This window comes from Vespa crabro, chromosome 1 (assembly GCF_910589235.1).
Source record: "Vespa crabro chromosome 1, iyVesCrab1.2, whole genome shotgun sequence".
Lineage (NCBI taxonomy): Eukaryota > Metazoa > Arthropoda > Insecta > Hymenoptera > Vespidae > Vespa > Vespa crabro.
This window is the reverse complement of record NC_060955.1, coordinates 15808444-15823529: the sequence shown is the minus strand read 5'-3', so window position 1 is coordinate 15823529 and position 15086 is coordinate 15808444. Positions and strand designations below refer to the sequence as shown.

Sequence of the window (15086 nt, the reverse complement as noted above, 5' to 3'; positions counted from 1 at the left end):
GATTAACCTTAATCGATATATATGTAGTACTATATATATGTTAATTAATGATTATCTCTATAACAAAAAGTAAAGCCATATGTCTTTTTAATCTATATTTTCATAATATCAATAACCATTTAAAAATTGTATACATAGTATGAAACAAACAGAATATTAATTAAAATAAGTTAAGAAAATATATATATTTCCATACTACGTATACAATTTTTAAGTGGTTATTAAAATCATGAGAATATAGGTTAAGAAATATGAAAGTATAGGTTAAAATTATAAATAAGAACAGTTAAAAATCTGCTATTGGCTACATTAATAATCGAATTAATCGTTGATTAAAGTTACTCGAATCAGTCGAAATGGGCCTAAACGAGGATTTGTATTGTTTGTCCATCATGACACATCTGCACAGGTTAAGCCGTAATCAGATTATATTGAGGATTAGATAATACAAATAATAATCAATTAATCTCGTATATAATTATGTGATTATTAATCGATTCAAATATCGTTTTATACTATTTTCTATGGCTTAAATTGCACCAATCAGTGATTGTTCTTTGGAAAGAGTTACATCCTATTTTTGATCATATTTGTTCCCTTGAACACTATAGATGGCGCAGAAGATATGTGATGGCAAGTTTGTAAGTATTGTTTCCTTATTTCTAATTTGCTAACTATAGCTTCTTCCCTGACTGATTCTCTTTGGTTTCGCTGACCTCGAGTGTCCAGAGTCCTCCTTGAAGCACCTCATATCACTCATACGCCTGTAAAAGAGTGGTTCTACGGTTGTACGTGCTTTAATGTAAGCAAAATTTAAAAATAATCTTCTTTAAGGCGTATCGTGTATTCACTGTACGATTCGTACGTTCCACAAGGTTAAAGGATTTTCAGAGATTTCGGCCATCGTGATCTGTCTGCGCGACCTTAACCTCAGACTTACAATACTCCGATATTTATACGTGCTATGTTATATTTCTATAATTAATGAATGTTATTGTCGTGTGTGATTTTAACAAGTTAAGTACAGAGAATTAAAAACATTAGTACACGCAATTTCTTGAAATATACAGGTAATAACTTGGAAGTTAAATATTACAGTTATACACGGTCATTAGAGCGTCGTTTGTGACTTCTAACAACTCGTGTGACAATGTCTGTACTCATCTTTAGAATAATTTTTTTCTTCGCCAAACAATAATACAAATATAAAAAGTAATATACACGCATTAAATTATATACATGAAAGAATCTTCTCTTAATTTTTCAATACTTTTTTTTTCTTTATGAAAATAATAAAATAAAAATAAGATAACACTGAAAGCATAAGTATTTCATATATAAAAATTGATTACAATTTTTAGTATTATTTGAAACTTTTGCAAAAGAAATCATATAACATCTTTGAATAATAATTTTATTTATTATTTCAGAAGGGTATTGTATGAGTCAAAAAATAGAAAAACCGATACTATCTGGTCAGCGCATAAAGACCAGAAAAAGAGGTAAAATCTATTTATATATTTTTCATACATTTGAAACAAACAATGTTTGGTCTTAAATAATTTCTCTATTAAGAAAAAATGACATGCTACATGTAAATATTAAGTAGTAAATCATATATTAATAACAAATATTTAATGATAAATATTTGAATTGATCACTGAATATTTAATGAAGTAAAATAACAATATCATCATTATACTGTTTTATATTGAACAGATGAAAGAGAAAAGTATGATCCAACGGGTTTCCGAGATGCAATTTTACTTGGTTTGGAGAAAACTGGTAACGATTTAGAAGCAATTTCTAAGTATTTAGATTCAGCTGGCTCCAAGTTAGACTATCGTCGATACGGAGAGGCTTTATTTGACATCTTAATAGCTGGTGGCCTCCTTGTACCAGGAGGTTCTATAGCTCAAGATGGCGACAAGCCTGTTAAAACAACTGCCTGTGTTTTTGAACAACCAGAGGATATGGAATCTATGCGGAATTTTGAACAGGTATTAATGTATTTAAATCATATAATATAAAAAGAAAAGTCATACGTTATCATTGTCATATTAACAGGTCTTTATCAAGCTTATGCGGCGTTATAAGTACTTGGAAAAAATGTTTGAGGAAGAAATGAAGAAGGTGTTAGTTTTTATGAAAGGGTTTTCACCTAAAAACAGAATCAAGTTAGCAAGAATGACAGCATTATGGATCTCTAATGGATCTGTACCACCCATTGTCCTTTCTGTTCTTATAAACGAGCATTTGGTTAAGGACAATTTAGCATTAGACTTTTTACTAGAAGTCTTTGTGACTTGGAAACAAGAAAAAGGTCTGCCTAGTTTAATGACTGCGCTCAAAAAAGGTGGAATTGAAGGAAGGTATAGTAGAATTTGGTTTACTAAAATTTCAATAAAGAATGCTCATTAAATTAGCTTGATATCACTTTAAGTGAAAAGGAAAAGTAATAATTATAAACTAATCAATATTATTCTCTTTTTAACTTGATTAATATATAATATTATATTTAAATACATAGGTTAATGGAATTTGTGCCACCAAATAAACGAACAGAAGAATATTTTCGATCTGTCTTTGAAGCTGTTGGTTTAGCTGACATAGTAAAGCTTCATAAAGCTCAGGCAAGTCAAGAAGCAAAGAGGGATTTGCAACAGTCTCTTATAGATGATTTAGCTAACAAAAGATCTATGAAGGATATAATATTAGATGTCAAAGAAATGGCACAAAGAAGTGGTATACCTGAACATGAAGTGATTGGATTGGTAATTGCAACATTTGATATTTTTATTGTTTATATATCTTCTATATTTTTTATTGCATTTTATTAAATTTATGTATTTTCAGATTTGGAGCGTTGTAATGACTCAGGCTGAATGGAATAAAAAGGAAGAACTGGTAGCTGAACAAGCAGTGAAACATTTAAAAATGTATACTCCACTGTTTGATGCTTTTACATGCACTGCCAAATCTGAGCTTGCTCTACTTCTTAAAGTCCAGGAATTCTGTTATGAGAACATGTGCTTTATGAAAGTCTTCCAGAAGATCGTCTTACTCTTTTACAAAAGTATATTTATATACAAGAATATTATTATTTTTTCTGATGTTATATATATTTACAACTGTTAACTTATCTAATAATAAATTCTTGTTGATATACATTTTAGCTGATGTAATATCAGAAGAAGTGATTCTGAAGTGGTACAAGGAGGGACACTCTGTCAAAGGAAAAATGCTCTTTTTGGACCAAATGAAAAAATTTGTAGAATGGTTACAAAATGCTGAAGAAGAGTCAGAATCAGGAGAAGAAGATTAAACGATAGATGTGAATATAATTAGTAACTATTGATATCAGGAATATGTAAAGTTCTTACATTCAAGAGTTTCATTTTATTTCAGACAAATATAAACATCATTGCCAATAAGTAAATTGCATTCTGTCCAAAATAATTGAGACATTTTAAATAAACGATGAAATTACTAATACTACATGAAGAATTGAAAGGACAAACAACAATGCGTGGAAATCGGACACACTCCAATTAGACAGATGCAAAAAGATGTTTAAATTGTTAAAAGAAAGAAAACAACAATGATAATATTGACTACCAATTAGCGTGGAAGATGACTTGTAAATTTACAATGTCTCTGAATTGTATTACTTTAAGAAAAAATATTTTGTGTTACATTTTTATAACTCCGCCATAAAATATATACGGAATAACAAAGAAATTATTAAAAAAAAATCTTTATCCCTGTGTACGTACAATTTTCGGAATCCCATCTTTCTTTGTATGATAATATTGTATTAGTTTATAGAAAATATACTATCAGGTGGTGTGTGTTTAAGACTTGAAGTTTCAGTGAATCCTATTTTCCTACAAAATGTAGAGTTGATAGATCAGTGACATAATAGAATTATTCAAAATATGGGTTTATTAAACAAATAATATACAAAATATTAATTTTTCATGTATTTTATTAATTTTATATTTTTAAGGATTTATATATATTATAAGCAAGTTCTTCTCTTATAACTTAAACTGTAACAATGTAACAATATCAATTATACCACTTTTCTGAACTCTTATTTATATATGCTTGTTGATGCAATTGATTGTTTTCGTATTAATGTTTTACCGTTCATAAATGGTATTAATGGTTCCGGAATTTTAATACGCCCATGTTCGGTTTGATGAGTTTCACATAATGCAATTATCATACGAGGTATTGCACATGCTGTACCATTTAACGTATGAACATGAATAAATTCTCCATTATGTGATTGATATTTTATATTTAATCTGCGAGACTGATAATCTGTACAATTACTACAGCTTGACAATTCACCAAATAGTTTTCTTCCAGGCATCCAACCTTCCATATCTACTTTCCTGTTAAAAGCACAAATTTTTAAAAAATTTATAAGATTTATAAAGTTTATAAAATTAAGAAGCTGAATTATTCATTTATTCTAGGTAAAAACATAAACTACCTATAAGCAGAAGCACCCAATTCATGAGCTGGCATATCAAGTATTTGAAAATGTAATCCTAGAGAAGAGAATAAATCTTCCTGTATATTTTGTAAATATTGAAATATTTCTAAAGATTTGTTTTGTTCAGAGCAAACAAACATTTCAACTTTGGTAAATTGATGAACCCTGAATGAATAAAGAAAGTAATAATTCAATAATACTTACAACAATAATTGATCATAATAATTATTTCATAATTAATTATTAATTATAATAATTATGAAAGTAGATAATATTTCTTACCTATATATTCCTTTTTCATTTATGAGGCTTGATATTTCTGCTCTATAACATCTACTAATAGCTGCCATTTTTAATGGTAAATCTTTATAAGAAAATTTAGAATTTATCAACTTTGCAGCTAATGCCATCTCAGCTGTTCCTGACAAACTGTAATCATCTCCATAATTTTGACTCAAATTATATATAAGTGTTCTTGGACCATCTGTTAGCAAGCCACATCTTTTTATGATTTCAGTTGGTATGATGTCCGGTACAGACACAAGTTGAAATCCATGTTTAATTAACTTTCTTACTGTATAATTGATAAGAGCATTTTCTAATTCAGCCAATTCACCTTGAAATATATAACATCGACTTCCCATTAAAGATCCCAATCCTTGTGTCCTCATAAGTTTTAACTTTTTAGCTAAATAAGAAAATTCTTTTGGCTCAAAATTAAATACAGGCTTAGATCCACATAGTTTTAATTTGTGTGGTGTATTTCCATATTTAAATACAACTGAATCTGTATCATTTGGTATTTTACTTAATTCATTTAAAAACATTTCACGTTGTTCTGTTTGCTTAGATAGTTCAAGAACTTTATCTATGTTACCAATTCCCTTCCGCTTTTTCACATTATTTATAATGTATTCACGATTTAAAGGATTACATAAAAATTTTATATTATATTCTGGTTCTGGCATATGTAATTTTGTGTTTTCAATGTTCTTTTCTGTTAAGTTTTTAAACTATAAAAGAAACGTTTATAATAATTTTAAAAATTAACTTTTCAAAATAACAGAAAAAATCATTTCAAAATGAATTGTATTTATCTTATTATTTTTTTAAGTTTCTTTATATATAAATATGAAACAATGTATACAAATATTTACTTATTTTTAATTTATGTAAAATTTTTAAAATTATAAAATACGCACCTGCGTACAAAATCTCCTCATCTTTATTAATTGTTGAAATCCTTCTTTCAATTTCATTTTAACTTTTGAGTAATTCATAATAACATTAAAATATTATATATCCACAGATTATAGATAGATAACCTATATAAGAATTCTCTACTTTAAGTAGAACATCGTGTATATACAATTGTATTATTAATCAAATTTTTAAATCACATATAAATAAATAGAATTTAGATCACCACAAATATGAATGGAAGCATAAAAAAAAAATTCTCTCACATTAATTAATTTCTTGCCTAAGATCTCTACGAATTAATATGTATATCAATTAATGGATAATACATAATATAATCCATTTTATGTATTTATTTATAATTATATAAATAAATAGTTTTAAATTCTATTATAGATATAGATATAGATATAATTGTATAACATTAATATAATCATATTCAGAAATTGATTTCCATCTTCAAACTTCTAATTATATATATTAAATGATTACATCGAGATTATATTAAGGTTTGATAGCGCACTTATGGACAAAAGAAAGTTTAAGAAAATTATTTTAAAAAGATTTGTAATAAAAATATGCAGTGTAATTTTATAAGAAGTATACAATAAAATATTATTGTATCCTGAAATCGAACAAGTTATAATATAAAGTTCTTTAATGTAATGTAAACTTTTTCATAAAATTTACGATATAACCAATATTAGTTGGTATCAAATCCTTTATGTTATCGAAACTATTGCCTATATATTTAGAATATAAACGAAGGCAGTACTTTTTATGTAATTTTTGTTTTCCTATTATAATATAGTGTAAGTGTAATGTTATAATTTATTATTTATAATCCTAAATATAAATTTTAATATCGATTCTGTAGTGCATATTAAAAATATGAACTCTAAAACAAACTTGAGTATAATAAATAAACTTTTTGTTTATAGTTTTGTTACATTAAAAGAAAACCATGGCTGCTAAAACAATATTTAAAAATTGGAGCAAATTTCATGGCATTTTATATAATCATTTAACTAGATCTTACAATAAAGGAATGACTTTAAAATTTCTTGGAGCAGGTGTTGCAACTGGAATTGTATTATACAATGTAACTGATAGTAAAGTTATTGCAGCACAAACTACATTAAATATCACAAATTTTATGGCACAACCTATTACTTCTGTTGATAAACTACAAGAAAATCCTGATCATATGAAAACAAAGATGGAACTTCTAATCTTAAAAATACAAGGTGATTTTTGCAAACAATTAGAATCTTTAGAAGATGATAATTCCCATTTCAAAGTAGATCGTTGGGCTAGAGCAGAAGGAGGTGGTGGTATCACTTGTGTTTTGCAAAATGGAACTGTATTTGAAAAAGCTGGTGTTAATATTTCGGTAGTATCTGGTTTACTACCATCAACAGCAATACAACAAATGAGAGCACGAGGAAAACAAATAGATGAAGGATCTTTACCATTTTTTGCAGCTGGTGTAAGTGCTGTTATTCATCCACGTAATCCCATGGTTCCTACTATACATTTTAATTACCGATATTTTGAAATTGAAAATAAAGATGGTTCAATTCAATGGTGGTTTGGAGGTGGTACAGATCTAACACCTTATTATTTGAATGAGGAAGATGTGAAACATTTTCATAGCACATTAAAAGAAGCTTGTGACAAGCATAATTTATCATATTATGCGAAGTTCAAAAAATGGTGTGATGATTATTTTTATATTAATCACAGAGGAGAATGTCGTGGTGTAGGAGGAATCTTTTTTGATGATTTAGACATTCCAAGTCAGAATGAAGCATTTCTGTTTGTAAAATCATGTGCAGAAGCAGTTATACCATCTTATATCCCACTGGTAAAACTACATAAAAATGATGGCTATGGATATGCCGAAAGACAGTGGCAATTGTTACGCAGAGGAAGATATGTAGAATTTAATTTGATATATGATCGTGGTACAAAATTTGGATTATATACACCTGGTGCTCGGTATGAAAGTATTTTAATGTCTTTGCCTTTAAATGCTAAATGGGAATACATGCATGAACCTAATCCGAATTCAGAAGAAGCAAAACTTGTAGAAGTACTTAAAAATCCAAGAGATTGGTTAAATTCAACATAAAATTGTTTATTGTCAGAAATTGATTATATAAATTAATTTGATGGGGAATTAATTTTAATAATATAAAGAATATATATTTTTAATATCATACACACACACATATACATACATACACATAATATTGTGCAATAATAATATTGTGTGTAACTATTTTGCTGAATAATTTTAATCTTGTAAAATATAGTTGGTAATATTTCTAAGATAGTATTTTATATTTATGTATATAGAAAGTAACAAAAATTATGCATAAACAAGCGTAATGTTTATTATTATTTAAAAAACACATGAAATAAAAAATAAAAACTCTGTCTTCATTAAAAATAAAAAATTATATATTAAAAAATATACAAAAAAGTTACACAATGATAATACTTTTATAATTGTGAAGACAGTCTTAATTATGTACACACGTTTATGAAATAAATACATTTTACATAAAATAATGTATACAAATAATGCAACTGCTTTGGCACGTTTACTGATAATGGTAATCAAGAATGAAGTGTATATATGATAAGTTTTTATCTTTTATCTTAAATTATTTAAAAATTGAATACTTTCTTAATTATATGATCAATATATCAATTTTTAATAAACATATGACAGTTCATATATGTAAAATATAAAAAGCAAAATATTCGACAGATCTCTTTTATATAATTGAAAATTAAAATACAATAAATATAATGTTTACAGTATACACATAAAAATTCTTATTACATTATACACTTGTTTCTTTTTTCACTATAGATAAATGATTCACTGAAGCATCTACATATAAATCAGTGGCTACACTTTCTTGTACATTTTCGAAAATTGTATTCGTTGGTATATTTTCTGTTTCATTTATGGATTCAAAATTGGTGCTCATCATACATAAATTTTCAGTAGATGCAATATCTGTCAGACAATAAAAATTTGATTCAACATTTTTCGTTAATTCGTACGTACTATTATTTTGTTCTAAACTTGATAGATGCAATTCTTTAAGTAAATGGAAGTCACATTTTTCATTACAATTGGAAGTATCAACAATATTAACTACATCATTAGAAATTGATGATTCTATATTTATTAATGTAAATGCATTGTCACTGATAAAACTATTTACTTCTGTCAATGATTGTTCTGATTTACTATTTAATTTTTTGGATTCAGGAACTGTAACAAAGAGATTAGAACTATCAATATTTGCTACATTTGTGAAAGATGGTTTAGAATATTCACAATTTCTAGTTGTAACATCGTTTAATGAACTGTGATAGTCCTTTTGAAATGGTTTAGTATCATTTAATGGAAGATTATACATGCTCATAGACTGAAATAACCACCTCGTAGTTGGCTTTGTTTGTACTTCTAGATCACTATCATTAATTTGGGAATATCTTCCAGTGTCTAGCATTTCTGCTGTTTCACAGATATCCGGTAAATTTTGATCACTCCTTTCACTTGTCATTTGTGTAGTAGAATCAATCTCAGAACTATACTCTAAACTACATTGTTGTGAAACACTCTTTAGATATTTTTCTTCATCAGTTTTTATGTCTGCATCAGATTCATGAGTAGTTACAGATTTAGAATATAATCTTTGACATGAAGTTCTTCTTGAAGAATCCGGTAATGTATTGTTTCTCGTAAATTCATCTTGCAATGTACGATCATTGTTTACCTTTTTTACATTTCGTACCAGATTATCTTGTCCAATAACAAAACGCATTGGAATATTTCTTTCTTCAGAAATACTATCACCACTATCAGAGAGAATATTCACGTTCTTCGTATCACTAACTGCTTTCAATTCTACATGTATATTTGTATTATTTACTTTAGCACTACTATTTAAAATACTTCGTTCAATATTACTTTCCACGTTTACAGTAGGTCGGGGTATAGAAATGCAACTACCACCATCACTTGTGCCACCACCATCGCCTTGTTTTCTAGGACCAAGATTATTGTGTTTTGTATGTCGTCGTTGTTTCTTAAAAAATTTCCTTGCCACTCCACTTTGATGTGGATTATAAAACATTTCAACACATGTTGCTCCTTGTTCTGTGTAAGTAGTTACAGAGTTGTTTGATCTATATTGTTGACGATGTAATACTAATAAATTTACATTGGGCACCTTCTTTGCTGTGATAATTAGAGGATCTTGATTACTTACAAGATCTGTAATTTTTGAAGTATTACATGTATGAGATCGGTTTGCTGTCTGTCTTGAAGAACTCATAGAATTTGTATCGGAAGTCACTTGTGTAGCTTGGGAATTAGAAAGAGGAGCTACAATATTCTGTACTAATGGTTGCGTTGGAATAACATGATTTGCGTCTGATACGCTCCGCGTTCTACAACAACGATTCTTTTTTCTTTGTAGCCAACAACGCATTTTCAACCATTGTGATCGGACATCATTACGTGCAATTCCGTAAAACAAAAATATGAATATACCAAGTGAACTAACAGAAACGGCATAAATAATTGCAAATATAATTTCTACAAAAGGAATATAAGAGTTGAAAGGTTTTATAGTCACTGCAGCAGCACTAAACCAAGATATTAAATATAATAATAAGATTACTGTCTGGCCATTTAATTGTGCAATCTGTGAATGTTCCGGATCTTCAACATCTGAGGAAACTGTTTGTGTACTATGTACGCTATTTCTATCTACTGGACTTATATTTGGTTCAAGTAACTCTAAATCCATATTTTCCGTAGCCTGAGTACTCTCAGATAATTGAGCATTTGTATCTATATTTTGAAGAGTACATCTAATTAACAAATGAAAAATGATGATATAGACAATTAAAATTCCAGCTGGTATAAATAAAGCAGCAAGTGCAGGCCCAGTTGTAAGGAAGCAATATGAATATCCAGCATATTCGCGAAGATTAATTGCACCAGATATTCCACAGATTATTAAAGCTATACCCCATCCAACCAAATAAAGACCTAATAGTGGTTTAGGTATAGGTTGATCTGGAGGCTCATCGTCTGATATAACATCAAGGTCAGATTTTGACAATTTTTTATACATGTTACTGTAAATAAATATAATCAATTTTTAATTTTTGAAATATAACTAAAAATAATAACATTATTCATAGTAAAAAACGCTATAACAGAATATACTCACCTAGCAGATGTTGCCATCCATAACAGACAACTCAGTGATAGATAATGTAAAACAAGACCAATGCCTTGACAAATTTGAATACTTTCAGTTTGTTGAATACCAACACTATAAATAAATGATAATAATGCCACTGCAAACCAAGTGTTAATAACGCAGTGTTTTACTTTCTTTGGCATATTGATAGAGGAGTAACATACAATATATGTTACTGAAGTAACTAACAAACATATTATTATAATGAAAGTTCCAACATATATAGCAGGATTTGAGTATTTAAATTTAGGTCCATTGATACTGAAAACATGTATGTTAAAATTCTGTATAAAACGATAAAATATACAATAAAGTTAATAATTACCTAAAACCATCCTGACTAAGATATGAAACATCTTGTAAAAGTCCATAATATCCTAATTTATTACATTGAAATACTATTAAATTATTGAATAAATTTGATAACTGACATCCATCACTAATCCAACCACCAGACTCGTTCAATGTTTCATCCCAAATTACAGGTTTTGGTTTTTTACCAACATAATGATGCAAAGGAGCTCTTAGCATAATATAAACTGGCTCAGATAAATTTTGTAATGTTAATCCAACTGAAAATAATGATACATATATAAATTACTGATCAAAGAAGTATATAATTTTTATATTAAAAATAATTTAAATTCAAGTCAATTTTCTATTTGCTTACTCAATTTGCTGCCAATTACAGAAGTTGAAATATCCATATTGTCAGTATTTACAATTTTAGGAAATAATCTATTATCATTGTACATTGAAATCATAAGTTTATGAGATACTATGGTATCTTGTACGTTTTGTAATAATGTTGCTGGTAACTGAATGGAAGCCTCAATTATTTTCTCTTTTGTGTTGACAGGAATTGTTCTGTTATTTGTTGTACAATGTAATGATCGTTTATCTAAATCATTAATTGGATTAATATTAGTATACCAAGTGCACATTAATCCAGTGAAACTATCACGCTTAACTCTAAATTCTTCCAATGCTATATTGTTTTTATGCATTTGTATTGTTGGAGTGAATTCCGTAATCGTTTCTACAGCTTTAATTAATCTTGTGCATGATTTGTAATTCATTTCAGCAGTCGCCAATATCTCTTTTGGTAAACTTAATAATGCTTCAACAACATCAATAAGCATATTACCCAATTCTTTTTCTTCATCCAGAAAACTTAGATAATTTTCTATTGTCAATGTAATAAAATTAATTTCTATAGGATCAGTTAATTTAACACCTTCGCCAGTGTAATTTTTAAAACGTTTTGCTGTCTCTAATAAATTGCCTAATGTGAGAGACAGATTTACTTTAGAAAATTGTTCCAAAACCTTAGTAGTGTGAGATACAAATGGACACATGTCTGTGTTTAAATCTTCCCAAAATCCAGATGCATTGCAATGATATGTTGCTCTCAAAGATACTTGCATTAAATTTGATAAGAGATTACCTTCACAAGGCAATTCTGCTTTCCATCCTACTACTGTTCTAGGCCATGTATATATTCCTTTATTATTTCTAGTTACTGAAAGAGAGATTTATTATTAATAGTTTATCGATAATATAAATGAAGAAAATAATATATATTTTATACCTGCTAAAGGACAATAACGAGTTTGTTCCGATATAACTATTACACTAATTTCTTTTGATCTATTTCCATTCATAGAAGTTAAAAAACAATTCCATTGTCCATTGTGTTCATCCTTTACTGGAACAATACTAAGAGAACTAAATAAAAAGAAATAGGAACTGTATTATAAATCAGAAATATAAGAAATTGTGCATAAGAATAAAATCTGTGATATATAGCATTACCTGTCAACAATACCACTGTCAGAAAGATATCTGTTTTCGATCTTAATATTAGGCAAACTACTTTGTGGATCTTTATATATATCCAGATCAAAAATTTCAGTGGTTGTATTAGGATACCATAACCAATTCAGTCTTGCATTTTTATCATCTATAATGCTAGGTGCTCTACACTTTAAAGTTATTGAATCTCCAGCAAAAACTATTTGGTTTTGAATTGGTCGCAATTCAACAGATGGTGATGCCCATTGGCAATGAAAATTTTCTAAAAATCTAAACTTTTTTATAAGTTGTCCTTTGATATTTGTTGGTGATGCACATTTAGCAGGTGGACTACAACAGTAAATACTAATTAATATTAATACAAAAAACATGAGACACATATCTTAATTTATTTAATTTTTATAAAACTTTACCTTAATCTGATAGAAGTATTGTGAAGCCAATAACGAAACCAATATAGTTCACAATCACATTTCCATGGATTATTGGATAGATCTCTATATATAATAAAAAAATTCTATCAAATTTGGAAATCTTATTGATATTAAATTATCAGTATACAAATGTTTTCTTTTACTTACAATTGTTTTAGCAACTTTAATCTATGAAATGTACCTTCTTTTAAAGTTGTTAGACTATTTCCACTTAATTTTCTGAAACATTTAATTTTCTAGCAACATACTTTATTATAATAATATACGCATGCACCATATGTTTGTATAAATAAATTGACCTATGATTGCATACTGAATAGAATTATAAAATATAATTCACAGAATAGTGCTTAGCAGAAGCAGCATAAGTAAAGTGACATATAGGACAAGAGATGCAAAATCCCACTTACAAGCGATCTAAATTCAGCAAATCATTAAATAAAGATGGCATCACCATATTTATTTTATTTCCAGATAAATCGCTAGTAAAAAAAAAAATAAATAAAATATAAGTCAAAGGAAGCACTCATGAGGATATCTTTTCACATATACTTAACTTACAGTCTTCTTAGATTAGACAATCGTTTAAAGGCATAGGTATCTATTGTAGAAATTTTATTTTTACTCAAATCCCTAAAAATAAATTTAAAATTACCTCTTTAAATCAATATTAGAAATATTGTAATCTAATTATTTTCTCTTACAATCTTTCTAAATTTTCCAAGCCATTAAAACATTCTTCATCTATTGAAGAAATTTTATTTTTTGACAAATCTAAACGTTTCAGATTTGTTAAATTCTTAAAAATATTAGCCTCTACACTAAGAATTTCATTTTTACATAGATCCCTATAAAAAAGTGTTTTAAATAAAATATGTTAAAATACGCTCCACAATACTTTATTTTGCAATTAATAATGAAGTAATATTTACAATTGTACTAATTCTACACTGACTTCATCAATATTGATTTCTTTAATTTCTTGTATATGTCCTTCACACTTAACACGTAATCCCTCTGCTTGTGCACCAATAAGTTTACACATGCATTGTTCTGGACAGGGATGACTTATAATCCCACTTATTTGGACCAAAATTAAAAGAGAAAGGACACCTTTCATGTTTGTCAAAAGTTAGCCTTTTTCTGTATAAAAAGACTTTAGATTAATTAATACTTAAAGATAAAATGAATACAAAAATAATGTATATAGAAATATACTCTTCATATTACATTCATTCATAATATTTATTAATATTTTTATAATGAAAATAAAAAAATGTAAAAATATACATATGAAAGGACAAAATAAAAATTAAGATATTCATATAATTCATAATTACTTTGTATACATTTATAAAAATGCTATTGTTCATTCTTAATGATAATTATTCGATAAAACATTAAGAAAAAATAAAATAATATTGAAATAAATAACATAATGGAAAAATGTTTCACTTACGGCATTAAGACTTGGCACTTACGGCATTAAGACTTGGCACTTAGGCCAATAATTCAATCGTGCCTTTTACATTGTGTCCACATTTCTTTCGTACATCATTTTTAAAATCAATGTTTGTAATTATTATAAAAATACACAAAATAACCGAACAGTATTTCAATGATCGGAATGAATTCTTACACAAATGTCATGTAGCAAACTGCTAAACTCAACTGAACTTCAGTCTTAATCTCTAAACTCATTGGATGCCTTTCGAATATACTATTGTATGTGACGTTATAACATCCTCATGGCTGATTGGTTTAATTTAAAACGACATTTTTGATTACTTTTTAGGGAACTATAATTTTGAATGTTTAACAATATGA

At 27.6% G+C, this 15086-nt stretch overlaps 4 protein-coding genes across 13 annotated transcripts; 2 read left to right on the top strand and 2 right to left on the bottom strand.

Moving 5' to 3' along the window:
* The first annotated feature begins 646 nt into the window (after positions 1-646).
* LOC124427485 (protein krasavietz) lies at positions 647-3858 on the top strand. Of its 2 annotated transcripts, none has more exons than XM_046970497.1 (8): positions 647-802; positions 1431-1502; positions 1720-2000; positions 2068-2372; positions 2531-2774; positions 2857-3076; positions 3177-3334; positions 3409-3858. In XM_046970497.1, the coding sequence occupies exons 2-7, from the start codon at positions 1442-1444 to the stop codon at positions 3323-3325; spliced, it is 1260 nt and encodes a 419-aa protein (XP_046826453.1). In that variant the 5' UTR covers positions 647-802; positions 1431-1441; the 3' UTR covers positions 3326-3334; positions 3409-3858. The 2 variants fall into 2 exon arrangements, with proteins under 2 accessions (XP_046826453.1, XP_046826534.1); XM_046970578.1 differs by lacking the exon at positions 647-802 and adding an exon at positions 843-1070.
* LOC124427422 (serine--tRNA ligase, mitochondrial) lies at positions 3698-6004 on the bottom strand. The gene is made up of 4 exons (XM_046970370.1): positions 5710-6004; positions 4790-5520; positions 4505-4672; positions 3698-4403 (listed from the first exon to the last, which is right to left on the bottom strand). The coding sequence occupies exons 1-4, from the start codon at positions 5785-5787 to the stop codon at positions 4097-4099; spliced, it is 1284 nt and encodes a 427-aa protein (XP_046826326.1). The 5' UTR covers positions 5788-6004; the 3' UTR covers positions 3698-4096.
* A 190-nt stretch (positions 6005-6194) lies between these two features.
* LOC124432783 (oxygen-dependent coproporphyrinogen-III oxidase) lies at positions 6195-8033 on the top strand. Of its 2 annotated transcripts, XM_046981979.1 has the most exons (3): positions 6195-6519; positions 6649-6954; positions 7012-8033. In XM_046981979.1, exons 2-3 carry the CDS (start codon positions 6672-6674, stop codon positions 7839-7841), a joined length of 1113 nt encoding a protein of 370 aa, XP_046837935.1. In that variant the 5' UTR covers positions 6195-6519; positions 6649-6671; the 3' UTR covers positions 7842-8033. The 2 variants fall into 2 exon arrangements, with proteins under 2 accessions (XP_046837935.1, XP_046837933.1); XM_046981977.1 differs by having other exon boundaries at positions 6196-6519; positions 6649-8033.
* A 118-nt stretch (positions 8034-8151) lies between these two features.
* On the bottom strand, positions 8152-14936 carry LOC124432780 (adhesion G protein-coupled receptor A3). Of its 8 annotated transcripts, none has more exons than XM_046981971.1 (14): positions 14719-14936; positions 14192-14402; positions 13964-14107; positions 13821-13892; positions 13670-13741; positions 13407-13478; positions 13239-13322; positions 12826-13155; positions 12602-12738; positions 11681-12532; positions 11336-11582; positions 10978-11271; positions 9173-10882; positions 8866-9002 (listed from the first exon to the last, which is right to left on the bottom strand). In XM_046981971.1, the coding sequence occupies exons 2-14, from the start codon at positions 14377-14379 to the stop codon at positions 8996-8998; spliced, it is 4209 nt and encodes a 1402-aa protein (XP_046837927.1). In that variant the 5' UTR covers positions 14380-14402; positions 14719-14936; the 3' UTR covers positions 8866-8995. The 8 variants fall into 8 exon arrangements, with proteins under 8 accessions (XP_046837923.1, XP_046837924.1, XP_046837925.1 ...); XM_046981972.1 differs by lacking the exon at positions 8866-9002 and having other exon boundaries at positions 9782-9922; positions 10006-10882; XM_046981974.1 differs by lacking the exon at positions 8866-9002 and having other exon boundaries at positions 9816-9944; positions 10006-10882.
* Between the last annotated feature and the right edge of the window lie 150 nt (positions 14937-15086).